The sequence below is a fragment of the Sminthopsis crassicaudata genome, chromosome 3, assembly GCF_048593235.1.
Source record: "Sminthopsis crassicaudata isolate SCR6 chromosome 3, ASM4859323v1, whole genome shotgun sequence".
Lineage (NCBI taxonomy): Eukaryota > Metazoa > Chordata > Mammalia > Dasyuromorphia > Dasyuridae > Sminthopsis > Sminthopsis crassicaudata.
In genome coordinates, this window is record NC_133619.1 from 638,142,695 (window position 1) to 638,166,085 (window position 23,391).

Consider the following 23,391-nt stretch of genomic DNA (forward strand, 5'->3'; position numbering starts at 1 on the left):
TGCCTTTGAGGAAGCTCTTTACCTGGAGCATCCCTATTTTTAGGCTCCTTAACTTCTTTCCAAGTAACCTTTTGTACCACTTCCCACTTTCCAATGCTCTCTATACAAAAATTATCTAGTCCTTACTGATTTACCTAAATTTGATCCCTATGCAATAAAAAGTAAACTCTTTGAGAGCAAGGACCGTTTTCCCCTGTCTTTGGCACCCATCTCATAAGTACTTGTTTTATTGAATGTTAGAATTGAGAAGGACCTAATACATCATCTAATCCAACCTTCTCACTTTACAAATGAGGAAACTGAGGTCCAGAAGAAAGAAGGGATTTGACCAAAATTAGAGGCCCATAGAGTCCTAAGATGATAGCTGCTGAGCTAGAGGGGACCTCAGAGATCCTTGAGTCCCAGACCTGAATTTCACAGATGAGGAAGCTGAGAGCTGGAGGGATGAAGTGATTGTATAAGGAAAGTCTAAAGATGGGATTTGACCAAAGGCCTCTGACTCCAGGGCCAGGACTTTTTCTACTATATGAGCTGCTTCCTAAAAAAAGGAAAGACAATGGTGAGATTGGGGGGATTATATTTTCTGAAACCTTTAACCCCAGAACTACAGCGTCTCTTGAACCATTCCACCCATTCACTTACTCTTAAGAAGCTTGGTCAAGTAAAATTGATGAAATTCAGCAGAATTGAATGGCTTGAAGGAAATACTGAAGGAAAAGAAGGGTTCACTAAGCTTGGGTTACACTGATTGGGACTAGGGATAAGAGTGGGGGTCCTGAAGGGGAAGAAAAAAGAATTTCCTGCTCATCAATGAAGAAGGGGACAAATGTATCACTATTCTTGAATTGGCCCTTTTCATCCAGAAAGTGTTGGGGGTTAAAGGCTTTGGGGCAGGCAAAAATGTCAGGGTTCCTCAGGATGGAACCCAGAATAGGAAAAAAAAAACAACTTCTGTGCCCTAGAGCTGGAGGTGTGAGAGAACAAAGAAAATGGGGGAAGAAGTGGAGAGAGAAGGACAGACAGAAGGGAGACAGAGAGGAAAAAAGAAATAAGAAGAAAGAATGAGAGAGGAAAAAATGAGAGAGAGATAGAGAAAGAGACAGTCAAGCAGAGAGAGACAGAAACAGCGACAAAGACATAGAGAGAAACAGAAAGACAGAGAGGGTGTATTTTGCTTCTGAAAAGACCTTGATGAAGAGCTGGTCTCAGAGGCAGGAAAACCTGACTTCAAGTTGTCTCCAATACATACTTTGCTAGTCACTTGATCTTAAGACTGTAATTTGCAGAGAAGGTGCCAACTTGCATTAGCAGAGGCCTTTCCCTCTATTAATGAAATAAAAGGTACAGTTCTTATTCTTATATTTTTGTACCCAATTATATGGGTAGGTTTTATTTCCCCTAATATGTCAGATTCTTGAGAACAGGTGATCTTTGTGTTTGTAGTCTCATCATGAAATCCCAGTGCCTAATAAGCCCATAATAAATATTATTGATTGGTTGTCAGATAATTAATAATAGGTAAATTATCATTATAATTTTATTAACCTATTAATTATACATGATAATAATATTATTGATGTGTTTGTTGTATATTATGTGATTATAACATATTATATGTTGTATAAATAATAATGGTAATAAAATGTAGTGGGAGGTGTTGTTCAGAACATCCCTAACAATGGCTTTTCCCCTTCTCCAGTTCAATTGATGAAATCACAGAAGGAACAAGACACAAAGATACGGTTTTCATGGTTTTTAAAAGTTCAAAGAAGGATTTTTCACTTTGTTTCTCCTTCAGATATAAAAATCTTCTCTGATTTTATTTGAGAGAGAGAGAGCGTGTCTTTGGCAGAAAGGCCCTGAGAGGCCTATAAAAATGGAGCTTGTTTGTTCTGAGACACTGGAAACTGGAAGCAATAAGGGGTGTGATTTCTAGCAGTCTGGAAGAGATGAAATGAAACAATGAAAGAAGAGTCAGCTATTGAGGAAAAATATTTGCTTTTCACTTTTTACCCTGGCAAGAATGTAAGAGGGTAGGAGGAGAGTTAGAAGGAATTGCTCCTACTGTCCTATTAATTATATTGGTTTGTATCAGAACTAATGATAGAGTAGGATGATAGGTGCAGATTTAGAGGAAGAAAGAGACAGAGAAGTTTGGGGGACGGGGGATGAGGATGTAGAGCTGAGAATGAGAGACCTTAGGAAGAAGGTAGTACTGGAATTGGGTATCCTTGGTGATTCTCTGGGAAACGCCAGGGGAATTGTGTTGCCAAACCTCACAGACAACAGCATCTTGACTTTGTCCTCAAAATTGGATGGCAGATTCCATCCAAGCATCCAATAAATTTCCTCATAGATTTTGGCTATGGTTATAGGTGGAAGGAGGAGAAACACATGTCAGAGAGACTCTAGGGAAGTCCTAAGGGAACAGATAAAGTGTGAAGGTTTGAAATACTTTGAGATGAGGGGATGAGGAGTTGGGGGATAAATTTATGTTCCAAGGATATATTGGTATATGTGGGGTGTGTGTGTGTGTGTGTGTGTGTGTGTGTGTGTGTGTGTGTGTGTGTGTGTGTGTAGAAGGAGGTTTGGGGCAGCTCCTAGGATTCCAAGGACTTTTAAGGGGATCAGGGGAAGGGGAGCTCACCTTCCACCTACCTTCAGTAGCAGAAGGAAGCCATAGTGAAGGGTCATGCTAACAGTTTTGTTGTCAGCAAAAAACAGGTTCAGAGGGTCATGATTAGAATGCAAATGAAGAATTCTGTTTTGGGATTTTCCCTTTTCTGGGGAGTTGAGGAACCACCACCCCCAATCCTCATAAACTTGCTTCACCTTCAGATTCTTCAGCCTCAAGACCTCTTCTTCCCCCCCCATGCCAGCTCAATTTCTTTGAGTCCCAGCAATGTGTACAGGTGTAGGGGAGGATTCACCAACTATATCTGATTATGCTGGGATATTTTAGTTCAAAAAAGACTCAAAAATGTATTTCTCATCTTCAGAATGTAAGGAGCACAGATCCTGAAAAGGATTTTAGAGATTGTCAGATTCAACTACTCTCATAAAGAATGAAGGCACAAAGATTATACGATGATCAATGCTGATGGACGTGGCTCTTCCAACATGAGATGATTCAGGCCAATTCCAATAGTCTCATAATGATAACAGCCATCTACACCAGAGTGAGGCCTGTGGGAACTAAGTGTGGATATTAGCATAATCTTTTTCACTTTGTTGTTGTTTGTCTGAATTTTATTTTCTTTCTCATTTTTTCCCTTTTGGATCTGATTCTTCTTGTGCAGCAAGACAATTGTACAACTATGTATGCCTTTATTGAATTTAAATATACATATATATACATATATATATATATATATATATATATATATATATATATATATATATTACCATGTTTAGATTACTTGCCATCTAGGGGAGGGGATGGAGGTAAGAAAGAGAAATTGGAACACAAGGTCTTGCAAGTGTCAATGGTGACAAATTATCCTTGCATATGTTATGAAAAATAAAAACTTCAATTAAAAAAAAAAAGAAATGAAAGCACAGAGAAGATGGGACCTGCTCGGAATAGCATAGCTACTAAGTGTCTGAAGTGCAAATTTAACCCAGGTATGCCTAACTCCTAACTCTATAGCCCTATCCACTACAGTATGCTACATTCCTGAATCACATGATGGTAGAATTGGGAGAGAGCTCAGGAACCAAGGAAGCCCCACCTTGAGCTTTCTGACAATTGGTGGTCCAGCCTCTGCTTGAAGACCTCCATAGAGGGAGGATCTACTACTGGGCAGATCATCTCACTTTTACGCCGTTCTCACCATTAGCAAAGACTTTTTTCCTTGATATCAAACTTAAATTCCTCCATTTACCATTTCTTCCTTTACTTCTGTTCTTGGGTACCAATCAACAAATCTAATAACCTCCATCCTACTTTTTATAGATGAAAAAAGAGAGATCCAGAAAGAAAAAAAAAAGATTTCCCTAGATCTTATGTAGAGAATTAGGCAAAGCTGCTGGGACTAGAATATATCTTTGCTGCATCTTGATCAGGAAATGAAGTTCTTAGGGACATTAGGGTCCAGGGTGGTCTGGTTGGGCCAGACTTTCTCAGTGATGAAGGCCTCCAGTCCTTTCAGTTCCTTAAATGCTTGCTGCTGAGATACTGGCAGGTGCCATCACTCTAGAGAATGTTTCATAAGCTGGGAGGGGACACAAGATAAATTATAGGGCCCTGGAGTGAAATGAGGAATGTAGGGAAAAAGAAGTGTGTTAGTAACAGGAACGATGAAAGTTTAGAATCAGGAATGGGACTCATAGTGGAGAATAAGTAATCAGGAGAAGCCATAGATAAGATTTGGGATGAGATATAATAAGCATTTGATTGGGAGTTGGCTATCAAGACAGGGCATAGGTCGGATAAGGGATAGACAGGACATGGTAGAAGATGGAGATAAGAGAAAGGAAAGAAGATTAGACTGAGGAAGGGGGTCAGATCGGGAATCATGGGGTCAGATTAAATAATAGGCTATGGTGGGAGGTAAAGGACAGTAATGAAAGCTGAGAATTAGGGGATAAAAATAAATAGAGACCCAGGTGGGTGGGAGAGAAAAGCTTGAGGGTCACCTGTGCCATGAATATGACTGTGAATTGGAAACTTCCCAGCATCATTTGCAACAGGGACAGGAACTGTTTGTGCCCACCTTCAAATCGATTACCAAAGAAAATGGAGCAGATGATGTTGGAGACAGTGTAGCTCAGAAGGAAAGGGAGGTTAGTGGCTGCCCCGTAGCTCCTATGGATCATCAGAGACACAGAGATATGGAAACACAGTGGTGGAATGGTGAAGAAAGGACAAAGGGGGTAAAGAGGAAGCAGAGGAAAGAAGCATGGGGACAAGTTTTGGATAGAAGTAGAATAAAAATGAAAGTGGCAGGGATAGGAGAAAGAATAAAGAAACACAGAAAGTGCATAGAAGCAGAGAGAGGGAGAAAAGAGATAGTGACTCAGACTCTCATAGTCTCCTCCAAAGGATGAGCCAACATCCCCATCATCCAATAAAGGGCCTCAGAGGCCATCAAGGCCACAATGTCAGGAACCTTCAGAGGCAGGATTTCAATCCAGATCTTCTCGACTCTGAGGTCTACACTTTACCCACTATTGCATGATGCTCTTGAGGTAACATAAGGCATAAGCAATATCATGCTCATTTTACAGGGAGGGAAACTGAGTCCTGGAGAAAGTAGGTAACTTTCTCAGGTAACAAGTGGTAAAGTTGGGATCCATGCCCAGATCTCCTCATTTTACGTTCAATACCCTTTCCATGACACCAGGCTGCTTCCCCTGGCCTGAGAGGCAGCTGAGACCAATTAATCCATCACTCTTATTTTACAGATGGGAAACTCAAGATCCAGAGAAGTGAGGTTCACGTGCTCAAAATCACAAAGCAGGTAAGTGGACGAACTTGATTGAGAGCTCAGGTCCTCCAACTCCAAATTCAAGACTTTTCGCCATACCAAGATCTAGAGATTAACTAGTGAAAGATGCAAGGGAGAAGTAAGTTAATAAGGCTGACCTTGACCAAGGTTCTGAAATCTTGAGGGCCCACTCACCTTTTGTGGAAGCCGGCTTCTTGGATGCTCTCCTCAGTGCCCCTCTTGCCCATGCCAAAGTTCCTGAGGGTGGTGATAGAGAATCATTGGAGCTGCTGGGACCTTTCTCCATTACTGAAGAGACCACACCTGGGCAGGGGCAAGAAGGAGAGAAGTGGCTCAGGATTGGAAAGAAACAAGATGTGGTCATCCAGAGAAACAAGGAAATGTAAAGATAAAGTAGAAACATAGAGAGATGGAGAGAGAAAGGGAGGTGGAAAGTTGGGGAAAAACAGAGAAGTGAAAAGGAATAGGCAGAAAGATAGTGAGGGAATCATTGAAAGTCTGAGATAAAAAGAAAAAATGGTAAAACAAGGAGAGACAGAGATAGAGAAGTGGAGATAGGGAAGAGAAGTGAGGGGAGAGAATAACAAGGAAAAGAGAGGAGATAAGAAGGAATATAAAGAAATATAGGGAAACACTGATAGGAAGGGAGAGAGAATGAGAGGAAGAGGGAATAGAAAGACAATCAGAGAAAGATAGATGGAATTATGGAGAGACAAGGAGAGAAAGGAAGAGATGGTGAAACAAGAATAGAGGGAAACAGAAATATGGGAAATATGGAGAGAAAGTGAGAGGCAAGCAGGGAAAGATAGGGAGTTAGAAAAAAGAAACTAAAAGATATATTGAAAATCTGGAAAGATAAGAATACAAGAAAAAAAAGAAATGGAGAGAGAGAGAGAGAGAGAGAGAGAGAGAGAGAGAGAGAGAGAGAGAGAGAAACAGAGAGCGAGAGAGACAGAGAGAGAGACAGAGAGACAGAGAGAGAGAGAGAGACAGAGAGACAGAGACAGAGAGACAGAGACAGAGAGATAGAGACAGAGAGAGAGACAGAGAGAGAGAGAGACAGAGAGAGAGACAGAGACAGAGAGACAGAGACAGAGAGATAGAGACAGAGAGAGAGACAGAGAGAGAGAGACAGAGAGAGAGACAGAGAGAGAGACAGAGAGACAGAGAGAGAAAGAGAGAGAGAGAGAAAGAGAGAGAGAGAAAGAGAGAGAAAGAGAGAGAAAGAGAGAGAGAGAGAGAGAGAGATGGAAGATACAATGAGAAACAAGGGGAGACAGAAAGATACAAAGAGAGTTACAGGAAAAGAGAAACAGAAAGATGAAATGAAGAGATAGATAAAGAGGAAGATAAGAATAAGCAAAGAAAAAGGGAAGATAATAAGAGACAAAGAAAGATGAAGAGACAAGAGATGACAAGAAAGAGAGATGTGGAGAGATAGGAAGGGAAATGGGAGCACAGAAATAGAGAAAAGAGAGAAACAGGAGCAGGTAGTTGAGAGAGGCAATGATAGGATGGGATGGGGGAGACAAAGATGGCAGTTCATGGGAACCCTGGCAGGCAGCCTAGCAGAGGCCACATGGACCTGAGGGGAATTGTATATGGGTGTGTGATGGTCCTCCTCAGATACTCACCAAATTCCATAAAGAGCCAGCTGAAGGTGGCCTGCTCCCTGCAACCAGAGAACTCTGTTTGGTTCACCAGTGCCTCCTTCAAGGTCTCATACCCAGTCAGGACAATGATGGTCCTGGGCTTCAGGTGCATGTAAATACAGGCCCATATTTGCCCCCAATCCAGAGGAAATGGAGAAGTCAGAATAATCTCTGAGTCCCATGATTTCCTCCCTCTGAGTTCTCTCCCCTGAAATACAATGTCTCTCCCATCATCTCTAAGCATCTTTAAAAAAAAAATTTTATTGTGACAGCTATAGGTAACAAATGCAGACATTTCAGACACACAGAAGCCAAAGAAAAGTTTAGTTTCTTTTCCTAACTCAACTTTCTTTCCCTACTTGTTGGTCTATCTCTCCATATCTCTCATCTTTCTATTTCCTTTTGTTATTCTTTCACCATGTCTCCCTTTCTCGATATTTCTCCAAATCTCCATCTGTCTTTCTCTAATTGTCTTCCTATTTCCTCTCCCTCTTGTTATCTCCTTTTTTCTGTCTTTCCCTTTCTCCTTATCTGTTCAGGCTTCTACTGCATCTCTTTGTGTCAGTTCCTATCTCCCCTTGTTTCTCTTATTTTCATTGCCTTCCTATATCTACCTCTCTATCTCTGTCTTTTCTTCTTTTACCATCTTTCTTTTCTCCCCATCTCTATTTACCTTCCACTAACTCCCTATCTCTATCGCTGCCCCCTCCTGTTTCTCTACCTCTTTCTTTTTGTATATCATTTATTTATTTCTTAAAGAAAAATTTGTATAGAAAACAAAATAACAAAATTTGATTTAATAAAATAAATTAAAGATATGTATATATGCACATACACACATATTATATATACATATATGTATATGTTTATGTATGTATATATATATATATATATATATATATATATATATATATATAGAGAGAGAGAGAGAGAGAGAGAGAGAGAGAGAGAGAGAGAGAGAGAGAGTGTGTGTGTGTGTGTGTGTGTGTGTGTGTGTGTGTGTGTGTGTGTGTTTGAGATGTTGCATAATGTTTGGGATACTCGGGCCTGGGAATCAGGGAAATCTGAGTTCAATTCTCTCCTCAGACACTTTTTAGCTGTATGACCCTGAGCAAAGCCTGTCATCTCTGTCTCAGTTTCCTCATCTGTAAAATGAGGAGTTTGGGTCCAATGGCCTATCAGGTTATTTCCAATTCTAAATCTATAAACCCATAATCTCTAGTTTAACAAGAAAGTAACAAAATGACTTTGGTTTTTTTCTCTTTTGTCCATGGTTTTGTTTTGTTTTTCTATGACAAGGCAATTGACATTTATTTATTAAACACCTAGTGTGTGCCAGGCATTGTATTAAACCCTGAAGATATACACTTTCTATGGAAGATTCATGAAGGAAATTCTGCTGTTCTGAGAAGGCCAGACCAGAGACTACCCATAGAACTTGGGGACACCTTCATCCCATATCTGGAGCAACATTGGGTGATAAAAAAATTATATTCTATATAAAAAACTGTAGCGAGCTGTTGTCTCCAGAAGCTGCCGGATCGCTCTCTGGGAAGAGATCTGCTGTGTTTACTCAAATCTCTCAGACAGATTCTTCTTCCTGTAGTGAACCGTTGTCTCCATGTAGTTGCTGTTAACTCTTGTCCAGAGAAGTGACTTCCCTTCCTGCAGAGAGCCCCATCAAGCCTGATGCAATGCAGAGTCTTCTTCTATCTCTGGGAGTCCTCTCTTTTATTCTCCCAGAGAATGGGCGTGGGATAATGCAAGGGCTTCTGGGAAGAACCACCTCAGCCAATGAGCCTGCTCCTTCCATCAAGTCAACCTGAGTTCTCACCTTGTAATTGTCCAACCTGAATTCTCACCTTGTCACTATCCAGACAACCCGAGTTCTCACCTAGTAATCCCAACATCTCCCCCTTTCTTTTGATTTAGAACATAGGACAGTCATGATCTTGAAACATAAATCCATCAATATGGGAAGTATTACACATAATTACATAAATTACATAAGCACATAGTAACATAGTAACATAATACATGCTAGAAGTATATGACAAATAACATAATCAAATAATCATAAATTGAAAATTTATAAATGTCCATAAGTCCATTGTCCATTAGTCTCATCTTGTGTGAGGAAGTCCAATGATTCCTGATGGTTTTAAAGTTCTTTAACAGTCTTTTTATTAGCCATGCTCTTTCAGTGTAAGATGTTTCTTAGATCTTCTCCTTTATTTTGAGGTCTTTCTCTTTTTCTGTCTCTCTCTGATGGACAAGGCGAATACGACTCGTTGGCACCCATCTGATTCCTTCTCCTGCTGAAGAAATACAAGCAAACCCTCTCCCCCAGGCAGTTAACCTATCTGGTCCCTTCCATTCACCACTTTCTGGATCTCTCCACATCACCTGGCGATTATCTAAGGACAGTGGAGATGCTCGCACTGGACACTGCCCTTCTGGTGGGTTATAAAACCTGTCTGCCGGAGCCAGTGCATCTTTATCAAAAATTAGAAAATTAATGGTATAGAGAACTAAATTTAGAAGTTCCCTAGGGCTACCTGTGGCTCCCCCTTTCTTTTGTTTTTGGAGGAGTGTCTTAATATCTCTGTTTCTTCTCTCTACTATTGCCTGTCCTTGAGGATTAAAGGGTATGCCCGTGGTATGTAAAATCTTATACTGTGCACAAAAGTGTGTAAAATGTTTGGACGTATATGCAGGTCCATTGTCTGTTTTTATTGCTTGTGGTACACCCATAATTGCAAAAGCTTGTATAAGGAATTCAGTGACCACTCGGGCTGTCTCTTTTGCTGCTGGCATTGCAAATGTGAATCCTGAAAAGGTGTCTACCACGACATGAATAAAAGATAGACGACCAAAAGATTTATAATGGGTCACATCCATTTGCCAGATTTCATTGGGTCTCAAACCACTCCCTGGAGGGAGTGTAGGAGCATGGAAAGGAAGACAAGCTGTACAGCTTTTTACTATGCTCCTAGCTTCCTCTCTTGTGATTCCAAATTGTAAACGTAAAGCTCGAGCAGCCTGATGATATTTAGAATGAGATTCTTGTGCTTCCTGAAATAAAGGACTACTGGCTAACATAGTTAGAAGGCTATCTGCCTTTGAATTTCCATCAAAAATGGGACCTGGAAGTCTACTATGTGAGTGGACATGCAAGATATAAATCTTGCCTGGATGTTTTCTCACTTGCTCTTGAAGTTCCTTAAAGAGCTGATAAATATTAGAGGCTGCAAATTTTATTTGGGCTGTGGCAATTCTTTGTACTACACCTACTGAATAGGCTGAATCAGTAATTATATTTACGTCTCCTGGGTAATAATTAAGAGCTAGCATGATAGCAAATAATTCATTCTGTTGAGTGGATTGAAAAGGAGTCCTGATTACTCTCTTTATGGTTAAATCATGAGAGTATATGGCACAAATATTTTCTTTGGAGGCATCTGTAAAGATTGTTGGTCCTTTAAGAGGAACCTTAGAAACCTTTTCTTCAAAAATCCATCGCCAATTATGTAGTAGCCGGGTAATCTTTAATGGAGATCCATGTGCAAAATTTGGAGCGGTGGCCAATAAAATTTGCCATTCTGGGATGGTCTCACAGCATACATTAATTTGTGCGTTAGTATAGAATGTGTATATTTTTTCAGGACTTATTCCAGATAATTGTGTTACTCTCTTAATAGCCTTTAATAAAATCCTAGCCACAAGCACTGGGTAAGGTGTAAGGCTTTGTTCTGGTTGTGCTGGGAGGTTCACCCACTCAATCACTCTGTCTCCTTGATGAAGGACTGCTGTGGGTGCCTCTTTTGTAGCAAAAACTGATATTTCCAAGGGTTTTTGAGTGACTCTTTCAACCACATTGGATAAAGCCAGTTCAACTTCTCTCAAAGCCTTTTGTGCTTCTTTTGTAAGCTGCCGTGGTGAATTTAAAGCGCTGTCTCCCCTTAAAATGTCATATAGAGGTTGTAGTTGATTGGTAGTTAAGCCTAACACTGGACGCATCCATTGGATATCTCCTATTAATTTTTGAAAGTCATTTAAGGTGTTCAACTTCTCTGTTCTTAAAGAAAGCTTTTGTACTGTGAGTGTCTTAGGATATACTTCATATCCTAAATATTGAAAAGGAGCATGTCTTTGAATTTTTTCTGTAGCTATATGCAGTTTGTAGTACTTTAATGTTTCCATGGTCCTTTGTAGACATGCCTCTAACATTTGTTCCTCAGGTGCACATCCCAAAATATCATCCATATAATGTAACAATATTACTTTTGGAAAGGCTTTTCTTACTGGAGCAAGAGCAGCTGCAACATACATTTGGCACATAGTAGGGCTGTTTTTCATTCCCTGTGGCAAAACTGTCCATTCATATCTTTTATAAGGCTCGGCCAAATTAACACTAGGCACTGAAAAAACAAATCTTTTCATATCCTCCTTATCTAGAGGAATAGAATAGAAACAATCCTTAATGTCTATAACCCATAGAGGCCATTCTCTTGGCAACTGAGTAGGAGATGGAAGTCCAGTCTGAAGAGTTCCCATAGTTTCCATCTGTTCATTTACTCTTCTTAGATCAGTTATCATCCTCCATTTTCCATATTTCTTTTTCACCACAAATACTGGGGAATTCCAAGGACTTAGAGAAGGCCGCAAGTGTCCTTGGTCAAAAGAAAGGGGGAGATATTCAGAACCCTTCACCAGAACCCCCCCACTTGATCATATCTGATTAAGTGATGTGCTTTGTAGATGGGGTTAGTCAATGACACCAGCTTGACGGATCTTTCTTTCTGCACCAAATCCCATTGAGTTTTCTGGTCCCCTTGGCTGACGAAGAACCATTAGGCGAGGAGCGCTGGCATCGTCTAGAGTGATGCTCTTCAAACGATTGACCAATCGGTCAGGACGTGGAGCTGCAACAGCCTTGGGGCCTTCACAGACTCGCCAGACATTGCAGGCACTGCACTTGCCAGTACGCTGATTAAGAATCACTGAGAATTCCACCTCATCTCCAGCCTGTAGCTCAATGCCATCCTGAACTTCCTTCACATGGAAAAAGAGTTTCTTGCTGTCTCCCACCTCATAGTTAATGAAGCCAAACTGATCCTTCACACACTCCACAGTGGCCCGGCGCAGGGGTGTGATGTTGTAGGCCATTGTTTGTGCATTCTGACCCAGGACACACAACTGGAATTTGACACTTTCCCCCTTCTGAAGGTAATCCCCTTTGTTAGCCATCCCGATAATGCCAAATGGATAGACCTCACCTTTCATGTCCCCCTCTTCCACGATCTCAATCATGCCTTGGTATTCAGTCTGGGTTGGATCCACACTCCTCAGGGGGCGGATGACTTTACCCGAGTAGATGGTTGGATCAGCTTCCTCAGTCGTGCCATTAACTGAGTGTGTTTTGTTCACCTTTTCCGCACTGACTTTGTTGCCTTTGCCTTTTGACAAGCTGTATTCGACCATGTCCCCCAGTTCCAGGCTATCGACATCACCAGAGAACTCACTGTAATGGAAAAAGATTTCCTTATCATGATTGGCTGTTTCAATAAATCCAAAATTATCCTTCAGGGTTGCCACATAACCCAAGAGCCTCTTGGCATTGGAGTTACGACCTAAAAGTCGGACACAAGTTGCTGTCTGCTGACCAGTCCTCTTTGTTTCACTTACACTAAATTCAACCTTATCTCCTATCTGAGGAGGAGTGGAGCCTTCCAGATCCTTGGCTTGATATGCAATGGTCAGTTTCACCCCACAGTCATCATACACAATAATTCCATCTTCAGCCTCCTTTTCTTTTCCTTTATTTGGACTAGTGGTTTTGGGATTGGCAAAAGTGGCTTCTTTCTCTACAGTGCCAACAAAGCGGTGATCTGAATGGGTGTGGAATGAAACAGTGCCCTTAGGAAGCTTTTTAATCCGAATAGCATGATTTCTTTGGGCAGACAGCATATCAGGAACCACAGTAAATTCTACTTCATCTGAAATATGGAGCTGGTTTCCATCCAGAATTTCACTGAAGTGAAAGAACATGCGGGCATCACGATCCACACACTTAATAAATCCAAAACCATCTCTCATGGCAGCAATTACACCCATTTCTCTGGTTTCATTAGTGCATTGAAACGTATTGGTGAGAACTTCTATGTTGGTTGCTCGTTCTAATTTGTCACGTCGGTCTGTTGAAATATTAAACCTAACATGGTCACCTTCCAGCAGAGTCACCTTGGATTTTGTATCTTTATCTCCAAAAGGAAGTTCTTTAGGAATCACAAAATCTACTTTGATGCGTCCAGGCAATGGATCATTCTGATTTTTATTAGGTACTTTTGGAATAACTTTGGTTACGGTTCCATCAAAATGTTCAATGCTGATATCTTCAAAAATAACTGTTCCTTGAGGCAGTAGTCTGACATCTGTTGCAACTTCTTTACCATTTCTGTAGCTGAATTTTCTCCAATAGTTCTTTTGACAGCAGTTTGCAAACGTCCCACAAAATCTGCAAAAGGTTCATTGGGACCTTGCTGTATTTTAGTGAAAGCCTCTCCACGATCTTTCTGTCCAGGAAGGACACCCCAAGCTTTTATTGCAGCCTTAGCAATTTGTTCATATATTGTCATGGTATAATTAATCTGTTCCGAATTCTCTCCATACTGACCTTCACCAGCTAAGTGCTCAAAAGTGAATTGTGTGTTAACTCCTATTTCCAAATTGCATCTGACTTGAATTTTACATAATTCATGAAATTCCGCAAGCCATAATAAATTTTCTCCAGGTTCCAGACATGTCCTTGCTATGGATTTCCAATCATTCGGGGTTAGGACTTCATAAGACAAACCATCTAGTAACATTTTGACATAAGCTGATGTAGCCCCATAAAGGGTACAACCTTTTTTTAAATCCTTAATTTTATTCAAATCTAAAGGTGCATATCTTCTCCTTTTTTTTACCTACAGAGTCAATATTTTCAATCACAGGATATGCATGTATAAAATCATTTATATCCTGTCCTTCTCTCTTAGCTTTAACCAATGCTTTTTCTAATCTTGTCATAGGCTTAGGCTTCTTCACAGGCAATTCTGTTTGTGTTTCTGCCTCTTCCCCTCTTTCTTCCTCCATCTCTGAAGGTGGGGTTGATGTGGGCCTGTCAATAATCTGTTCTCTAGGCAGGGTTGAAGCTTCTTCAAGAGAATCATACCATAATTCCTCATTTAAATCCTCTTGCTCTAGGGAAAGATCTTGATCTTTCCTTTTTTCCTCACACTTCCTCCTCTGTTCATTTTTAGAACTTTTCCTTCTCCTACAACTTGCTTGATAGTTTAAGGCTAATTGAACTATGTTGTAGATATAAAATACTTCTGCAGAAATTGAACGAGGCCCATTTTTTGCTTGAAATTCTTTCATTTCATATCCCACTAGCTTCCATTTATCTACATCTATCTTTTCTTCCTCTAAGAACCAAGGGGATGTGCGTCTTAATGCAGCCAAGAGTTTAGCAATTTGTACCCAGGTTACAAGTAAACTCTGCTCCTCAATTATCTTGATTATACTCTCTATAGTACCACTCCTGAATGGGGATGGAGCTGAGGCTGCCTCTGGGGCTGGGGTTGAGTCGGCTGAGGTCCAGGGATTGAATTTAGCTAACATGTGCCCCATTTCAGCTATAAGAGATTCCTGGTTTAGCCCTTAACAAGTTAAGTTCCTTATTTATCTATTAGCACGCTCACTTAATCTTTAACAAAATTTCCTCGTTACTCACGGTTCTGTGTCAGAGAGACTGAGATCTGGATGGGAGGCTTTTCCACTGGAATCAGGACCGTGTCTGCCCCACGTTGGGCGCCAAATGTAGCGAGCTGTCGTCTCCAGAAGCTGCCGGATCGCTCTCTGGGAAGAGATCTGCTGTGTTTACTCAAATCTCTCAGACAGATTCTTCTTCCTGTAGGGAACCGTTGTCTCCATGTAGTTGCTGTTAACTCTTGTCCAGAGAAGTGACTTCCCTTCCTGCAGAGAGCCCCATCAAGCCTGATGCAATGCAGAGTCTTCTTCTATCTCTGGGAGTCCTCTCTTTTATTCTCCCAGAGAATGGGCATGGGATAATGCAAGGGCTTCTGGGAAGAACCACCTCAGCCAATGAGCCTGCTCCTTCCATCAAGTCAACCTGAGTTCTCACCTTGTAATTGTCCAACCTGAATTCTCACCTTGTCACTATCCAGACAACCCGAGTTCTCACCTAGTAATCCCAACAAAAAACAATCAAATTTATATACTAAATCTTAAGGATAGAAAGAAAGCAGACAGTCCCTACCCTCAAAGACCTCACAACCCAATGGGGGAGACAATATTCAATTAGAAAGAAGCTCTAGACAGGATCCACTGGAGATAATCAACAGAGGGAACGTCCTGGAGAGAAGGGGGCCTCTCTTGCTGAAGGGGGGATCTTAGCTGAGACTTGGAGGGAGCCAAACACATTTTATGTGGGGGGGGGCACTATCTACTCCAAGGCGCTCAGCTACACTGGGCTTCCTTAAACAATTCTGCAGTCATAAGAAAGGAATGAATCCCACGGCCAGGATAAAGAAAGCACATCTGATGCTGCACCTCTCTTCCCCATTTTCTGCCAAAATCTCTCTCTGGCCCCTCATTTCTCCACTATTTCTCCACTTCCTCCCCCCTCCCTTGGGTCCTCTCTCTCAGACTCTCTGGCCAGCTCTCCAGCTTTCTTGGCTACTGCTCCCCCAATCCCTGTTGCAGCCCAGCTGTACCTATCCATCCCCATGAAGAGATTCTTTACTTGGAGCTTCTTTCCCATAAAATCATAAAGCTTAGACCTTCAAGACCATCTAGTCCAGAGAGGGAAACTGAGGACTAGAGAGAGGAAACGACCTTTGAATCAGTAGTGAGAAGCAGAGACTTTTTTCTGTCTCCATCTCTCTGTCTTCCTCCATCTGTCCTTCCCTCTGATCTTCCCAGAGTCCCCTCCAGTCACCCTGGAACTTGTACACATGAGAAGAGACATCTCTGTGTCTGACTCTGCTGCTTGTGCTTCTCTGTCTTACTCCGTCTCTGTGTTTCTTTGTGTCTGATTCAGCCTCTTCCTCTGTTACTGTTTCTCTCTGGGTATCTTCCCATCTTTGTGCATCCTTCTCACCCTCGGGGTCTGTCCATTTCACTCTCCCCGCTCATGGTTCTTCCTGCCTTGTCTCTCAGAACTCCTGCCTCTTCCCCATGCGTTGTGTCTCTTTGTATCTCTCATTCTGCTTCTCTGTCTCAGTCTCTCCACATTCTCCCTCTCATCCCCAACCCCCCAGCCTCAGTATTTTCATGAAGGAGTCAGACATCTGCTGGGGGTTGAGCTGTAGGGAATAAAAGGGGGGAAAGCTGCTGAAAACGTTCCTCTGTCTCCATACAGAGTGTACCACCAGGACTTAAAGGCAAAAGAATAAGGTCCCCAGCAATATCCCAGAGGCCAGCCTGGTGGAGGTGGCAGAGCCCACCTGCAGGTTGTCTAGGTGCTAAGCAGAGGTCTAGATAGAGCTGTTCCTGATTTTTATGCTTGGGCATTGGGGTAGTAGATCTGGCACTGATGCAATCTCTCTTGTGCAACATTCTCAAAACCCATTGCTCCTCTGAGCCCCAAGACTAGTCAGATCCGAAAAGGAACAGAGATCAAGTGCACTGCGGCCTTGAGAATCCTAGGAAGTCAAAGTAAAAGTGGGGAAGTTTTATAGCCCATAGATAAAAGTTGTGAGTCTCAGAACATAATGAATGAAGTTTGGGGAGTATCTAGTAAGATGGTTTGGAGGGTCAGACATCTCAAGGCTTGAAGATGAGCACCTCAAAAAAAGAATTTTAACTAGATGTGACCTTAAATTAGTCCTTCCTTCTGGCCTCTGGGCCATCCATTTCTCCTCTGTGTGAGGAGAGAACTGTATCAGATGAGTCCTAAACCCCCTTGTAAAATATTCTCTGCTCCCATAGAATATGGGATCCAGTACCTATTGTTAGCCAAGTATTTCTTTAAATCCAGTCTTCGCAACAAACCAAGAACTGATTCAGGAATGAAAAAAATAAATCTCTAACCTAAATCTTCATATAGAAGCCATGTACACAATGATCTAATTAGGAAGTTACGGAAGGACAATTATCAGATTTTAGGATTCTGAGTTGGGATTCTCTAACCTCATTTTTGTTCTTTTCCTTTAATATTCTAAATGTATTTTTGACAATAGACTTAATCATTATCCACAAATAGGAAGATTTTTGACTTCTTAGTTTTGCAGTCCAAGCTGGGATTTGTTTATTTAGTTTTTGAGAGGCAATTAGGATTAAGTGACTTCCCTTGGGTTACACCAGCTGGTAAACCATAAATATTTATGTCCAAACTTGAACTCAGGTACTCCCAATTCCAGGACCAGTGTTCTATCCACTTCAGCCATCTAGCTGCCCCTGAAGATTAGGGATTTGAACCCATGCCATTTGATTCGCTATGGGTGGGTGGCCATGGACAGCACCCTCAGTACCTGTCATATCTATCTCTGGGCAACAGTTTGGAGGAGGAAAGACAGAGCAGAGCTGATAAAAAGAAAGAAGTTGTTTGTGGTATTTTTATAGAAGGACAGGGAGGAACAGGTTAGGCAAGGGTGGCAAACATTGGTATTGCAGTTATTTTATCTGACTTGACCTAAGTGTAAATGGTCCTTCCTCCCCTGCTCATCTAGGACTAACCTTATTTACTTCCTCTCTAAAATCATAGTCTAGCAGAACTCAGGATTAGGGAGAAGCCGGAGGAATCAGAGCAATCTTTCCAAGTCTACTTTTGGTAAGAGAGGGCCAAGATGGGTGTCAGCAGAAATATGTTGGAATGAACTCTAAAGGATTCCAAGAACTACAATTAGATTTATTTTTTAGAGAGAGTAGTTATACTTCAGAAATCAGTGATTGCTACAAATCAGAGCTTAATTTATTTTTTTTGTTTATTTATTGTTTTGTTTCGTTTTTTGTTTAATTTGTTATTTGTTTGTTTTAGACTTAAGAAAATATTAATGATTCAGAGTAAACTTAATCTTTTCTCCCCTCTTAGATATTTACCAGTCCTCTCCAATATTTCTCAATGGTTAATTGTTGTTTTTTTTCTTTCTGCAAGAGACCCAAAATGACATTACTCTACTGGGGACAAAGTACAGTGTGTCCAACTTCAGCTAGTCAAACCAATATGAGCTCAAAAGACTCTCCCACAGGTCAGGCACAAATAGTCCATATAAACGGTACAGATATGTCTAAATTTGTGAATTTCATGTATTTTTGGATTTGCTACAATTCTCATTGTAGCGTGGAGTACTTTTGGTCATAGAGCGTAGAGTACTTTCTTTGATTCAGGCAAGACATGCTGGGTAGTCCTGTTCCAGCATCTCCCATTTCTGACAATCAAATGCTCAATAAACAATAAAGGCTTAGGGAATGAAGTCAGCACCAGACTGGAAGCTTCATCATTAGATGCTAATTAATTACAGGACTGGAAAAAAAACCCATAAAAATCAATCAATCAATTATATAACTGTAGAACATGCAAAATGTTTTCCATGATCTCATTTGAGCTTCTATTAGTTAAAGAGGTTGAAGAAAAACTGAGTAGAGCAAAACTGTTGTAAGTATGGGGCGTGAGGAGTAGAAAAGGAGAATGGATTGACTTTGGAAATTAGTGACCTCAGAAAGAAGCCCTCTAGATGAGGGGCACAGTCCTTGAATCTGGGATCAGTCAGGTCTGAAGGAATCATGTGAGAACTCCTTGGCTAAGATCTGTGTATATATGTAAGGCTCATGTACCTTCTGTAAACCCAGATAACTGTGAATCTGTGAAATGGGGTTAAATAACTGCTTCTGCTGTTCTGGGAAGGTCAGACCAGAGACTACCTTCGCCTCATATCTGGAGCAACATTGGGCATCCATACAGGTCCATTTCCTTTGGGTTATCTAAATCTTTTTGTGATTCAGACATAGGGATGGTATTACTGGGCCAAAGGGTAGTCACGGTTGTATACATCTTTGGCCATAATTCCAAATTGCTCTCCAGAATAGATGAATTAGTTCACAACTCTACCAACAATGCATTAGTGTTTCCATTTCCCCCATATTCACTCCAATATTTGTCATTTTCTATTATATTTGCTAATCTAGTAGGTAATGGGGTGGTACCTCAGAGTTGTTTTAATTTGCATTTCTCCAATCAATGATGATTTAGAGATTTTTTTTTCATGTGACCATAGATAGCTTTGATTAATTCATCTGAAAAAATATCTGCTTATATTCTTTGACCATTTATTAATTGGGGAATGAATTATATTCTTTTAAATTTGATTCAATTTTTTATATGTTTGAGAAATGAGGCCTTTGTTAAAGAAACTTACTGTAATTTTTTTCACAATTAAAATTATTTACTTGAGTGTTCACCTCCATTCTATTCTTCCTTTCACTTATCCTACTCTCATTCTTTCCTTTCATTCTATCCATCCTCAAAAGTTTTTTTTTTTTTATTTCTAACTACCACTTCCCACAATCTAGTCTATCAAGCTCCTTTTCTTATACCCTTCCCCTCCAATTTCCTGTGGGGCAAGATAGACTTCTAACTCATCTGAGTATAGATTTTATTCTTCTTTGAGCCAATTCCAATTAGAATATGATTCAAATGCTCCATCAGCCCAGCAGCTCCAATCTCCCATTCTCTGTGAAAGCCCTTTTAAGCTTCTTTCATGTGAAATAATTTACCCTACTCTGCCTCTTCTTTCCCCCTTTTCCCAGTATATTCCTCTTTCTCATCACTTAATTTTACTTTTAAGATATTATCCAATCACCATCAATTCATACCCATGCCTTCTGCCTATGTATACTGTTCCAAATAATGAAAAAATAGGCGTTACCAGTATCATCTTCCCATGTGAACAGTTTAACCTTACTGAACCCATTAGGATTTCTCTTTCCTGTTTCCCTTTTCAAGCTTCTTTTGAGTCTTGGATTTGAAATTCAGATTTTCTATTCAGATCTGGTCTTTTCATCAGAAATGATACTATTGCTAACTGTATTTCCCCCCATTATTCTCTCTCTCCTTTCACCTCATTCCTCCTCAAAAGTGTTTTGGTATTGAGCTTCCCTCCCATAATATGTCTTCTTTTTTATTACCCTCCTCCGTGCTTCCTATATCTCATTCTCCTCCTATTTGTCTTCAGGGTAAGATGGATTTCTATGCCCCTATTGAATATCTTTGTTATTTACTCTTTGAGCCAATTCTGATGAAAGTAAGGTTCATTCTCTCACCCTCTCCTCCCCTTCTTCCCTCCACTGTAAAAGCTTTTCCTTGCCTCTTTTTTTATGACAGATAATTTACACCATTCCACTTCTCCCTTTCCCTTTCTCCCACTACATTTTTCTCTTATCCCTTAATTTCATAATTTTTAAAAGATATTATCCCTTCATATTCAACTCACACCTGTTCCCTCTATCTATATATGCTCCCTCTAACTGCCAAAATAATGAGAAAGTTCTGAGTTGAGTATCATCCTCCCTTGTAGGAATGTAAACAGACAAACTTTATTAAGTCGATTAGGATAACACTTTTCTGATTACCTCCCATGCTTCTCCAGAATCCTGTTTTTGAAAATCAAATTTTCCATTTATTTCTGTTAAACTAGCCTCTTAATTTGCTGCTTTGGTTCCATTCTCTCTATTCTCCTCAGGTTGTTTATCTCTTCAGGCAACAGCTCTCTAGCCAGAATTTTTAAGTTCTCCTCAACTTCTGGGTCTTGCTTTGCTGCCTATAAACATCTCTAGATCTTTCAACCTTTTAAAAAAACCTCCCCCATGTTCTAGATTTTATTATCCTCTCTGTATTATCATCTTATATTTTCTCTTTCATTGCTGAACTCTTAGAAACAGCTTTCTTTATTCATTTCCATCACTTTTTCACCTACAATTGATTCGTTTTATAACAAATAGGTTCAGGAAAACAGCCTCAGACAGTTTTTATTTTCAAGTATCAGAAGGGCTATGCAATGAAATATTTCACTTTATGAATTTTGGAGGCAATTTGAACATCCTGTTGAGTAATCTTGTTTCCTAACAGATGGTAAATATTTTAAAATTAGGCAGTTAAATGGTGAGATGGATAGAGCTTCATCTGGAAGAACAAAAGGTCAAGAATATCAAGGGAATTAATGAAAAAAATACAAGTGCCAAGCCTAAAAGTATATTAGAAAGCAGCAGTCATCAAAATCATTTGGTAAATGAGGTGCAAGAATTGGGGTAAGAGATCCCCTTTGGTTCATGTTGCAGATTCCTTGCGAAAGAATTCACAAACCCAAAGTTTGTGGTGAAAGGGGATTTATTTACACTAAGAAGGCAGCTTTCTTAGTGGGCAAAGAATCCTGTTAGGATGATTTTGCGAAATTTCTGGGCAAACAGCGCTAGATATATTAAGGCTGCTTTGATCTTTGGCCCCAAGGAGGAGGGCCAATCACCAGATGAATTTGAGAGACTGATTTTCAATTCAATTCAATTCTAAATTATATGAGATGACTTATCTTGGGAGTTTCCTTTATGGTCAGGAGGGTGTGCCCCTCCTAGAAGTCCAGAGAGTTTGAGACCCTAAATCACCCTTCCCTCACAGATTAAAGGGGACACAGTTCACATCAGGACCTTTCCAATCCTTCCCCCAAAAGTTTATATAAAAGTTCCCCCTCAGTTTATATAAGTACTGGCTAAGAAATAGAGTGGTGGAGCAGTGAAATAGCTTAGAGACACATGACAAAATAATCAAGGCTAGAGCAATCTAGTATTTGGTAAACCTCCAAACTCCAGTTTCTGGAATAACAACTCAGTATTCAATAAAAATTGTTAGGAAAACTGGAAAATGAAATGTCAGAAACTCAACACAGACCCACATCTCCCATACTGTTGAGGTGTGAGAAACTAGGGGTCACGTGGGTTTTTTATGAAAGAATTTACAATCCCAATCTGCAGGTGAAGTTTGTGGAAAAAAAAAAAAAAGATATATTACACTGAGAACAACTTCTCAGTGGGCTTTCCAAAAGGAATTTAGCAAAGGTAGGGTTTTGGCAAAGATGGGTTTACACTGAGAAACAACTTCCCAATGGGCCAAAACCAGAAAGGAATTAGCAGACATTTGGGGTATAAAGATCAGATCTTTGAAGAAGGGAGGAATTTGACCAAAGAAGAACTAGAGGACATTATGAAAGACAAAATGGACAACTCTGATTACATTAAATGTAAAAGGTTTTGCACAAGCAAAACAAACATAAATAAGATTAAAAGAAAAGTACAAAGCTGGAAAAAAAATCTCTATAGCCAATGTTTCTGATAAAAGTCTCATTTCTAAAATATACAAAGAATTGTATCAACATATATAATACAAGTTATTCTCCAATTGATAAGTAGTTGAAGGATATGAGCAAACACTTTTCAGATGATGAAGTCATTTTATATGAAAAAATACTCTATATCACTCTTGATAAGAGAAAACCAAATTAAAACAACTCAGATACCATCTCACACATCTCAGATTGGCTAAAATGAAAGAAAAAATAATGATAAATGTTGTAGGTATGTAGGAAAACTGGGACATTAATGCATCATTGGTGGAGTTGTGAAATGATCCAACCATTCTGGAGAGCAATCCAAAACTGTGCCCAAAAGGCTATAAAGTTGTGCATACCCTTTGACCCAGAAGTGCCATTACTGGGTCTGTATCCCAAGGAAATAATAAAGGAGGTAAAAGAACTCAAATGTGCAAAAAATATTTCTAGCAGCTCTTTTTGTGATGGTAAAGAATTGGAAAATGAGTAGATGCCCATCAATTGGGAAACGGCTGAACAAGGTAATGGAATATTATTGTTGTATAAAAAATGATGAACAAGCTGATTTTAGAAAGGCCTGAAAAGATTTACCTGAACTGATACTGAGTGAAATGAGCAGAACCAGGAATACATTGTACACAATAACAGCAAAAATGTGCAATGATCAACTATGAAAAGACTGGGTTCTTCTCAATGGTTCAGTGAAATCCCAACAGACTTTGGACAGAGAACACCATCTGCATCCAGAAAAGGACTAAGGAAACTGAATGTAAATCAACACATGCATACTATGTTCACTTCTTTTTTCTGTTTTTATTTTTCTCTCCCATGTTTTTTCCCTTTTGTTCTGATTTTTCTCTCCCAATATGATTCATACAGTAATGTGTGTTAAGGATAAATTTTTTAAAA

At 40.1% G+C, this 23,391-nt stretch overlaps 1 protein-coding gene and 1 pseudogene across 1 annotated transcript in view; both read right to left on the reverse strand.

The window, feature by feature from the left end:
* Positions 1–728: 728 nt before the first annotated feature.
* The window catches only part of LOC141559768 (cytochrome P450 2G1-like), a 31,920-nt gene continuing 9,257 nt past the window's right edge, over positions 729–23,391 (reverse strand). The window contains 4 exon segments of the mRNA XM_074297473.1: positions 729–938; positions 941–958; positions 2,198–2,253; positions 2,256–2,363. Of these exon segments, the coding sequence (XP_074153574.1) occupies positions 729–938; positions 941–958; positions 2,198–2,253; positions 2,256–2,363 (392 nt within the window).
* On the reverse strand, positions 11,799–16,303 carry LOC141559769 (cold shock domain-containing protein E1 pseudogene; annotated as a pseudogene).